General features: G+C 57.6%; 1 protein-coding gene across 1 annotated transcript; it reads left to right on the top strand.

Annotated features, from left to right (window-relative positions):
* Positions 1-219: 219 nt before the first annotated feature.
* On the top strand, positions 220-673 carry LOC104628424 (oligodendrocyte transcription factor 3-like; the record flags this gene model as incomplete). The annotated part of the gene is given in 2 exon segments (XM_010296995.1): positions 220-299; positions 301-673. Coding segments are annotated over 2 exon segments (453 nt in total), but the record flags the coding sequence as incomplete, so codon positions are not given.
* Positions 674-679: the final 6 nt, after the last annotated feature.

The following is a 679-nucleotide window of genomic DNA, read 5'->3' on the forward strand; positions in this document are numbered from 1 at the left end:
CTGAGTAACCGGGGGAAGAGAGGGAGAGGAGAGAGCGTGGTGAGAGAGGGGGCTGAGGGGCTTTTTTCCTCTTCCTCCAGCATTTCCAGCCCTCGCTGGCAGAGCTTGCTGTCCGTTTCTTTCTTTTTCGTTCCGTTTTCCTTGCTTTTTGAAGGAGAGTTGTCTTGTTCCGCCGCCGCTAGAGCAGGGAAGAGTTTCTTGCTCAGAAGCCCGAATACAATGAATTCTGACTCCAGCTCTGTCTCCAGCAGAGCTTCCTCGCCAGACATGGATGAAATGTACCTGAGAGACCACCACCACCACCACCACCATCTCCTCCACCCAGAACGACCTGGTGCAGAAGATGTCGGGGGAAGGCCTCTCCAGGAACGGCTCCAAGGCCGGAGGGGAAGGCAGCAAGTACAAAATCAAGAAGCAGCTCTCGGAGCAGGACCTGCAGCAGCTGCGGCTGAAGATCAACGGCCGGGAGCGCAAGAGGATGCACGACCTCAACCTCGCCATGGACGGGCTGCGGGAGGTGATGCCCTATGCCCACGGACCTTCCGTGAGAAAACTCTCCAAAATCGCCACCCTCCTGCTAGCCAGAAACTATATCCTGATGCTCACCAGCTCCCTGGAGGAGATGAAGAGGCTGGTGGGGGAAATCTACGGGGGGCACCACTCGGCCTTCCACTGCGGC

The sequence above is a fragment of the Phaethon lepturus genome, unplaced genomic scaffold (assembly GCF_000687285.1).
Source record: "Phaethon lepturus isolate BGI_N335 unplaced genomic scaffold, ASM68728v1 scaffold45891, whole genome shotgun sequence".
Taxonomy (NCBI): Eukaryota; Metazoa; Chordata; class Aves; order Phaethontiformes; family Phaethontidae; genus Phaethon; species Phaethon lepturus.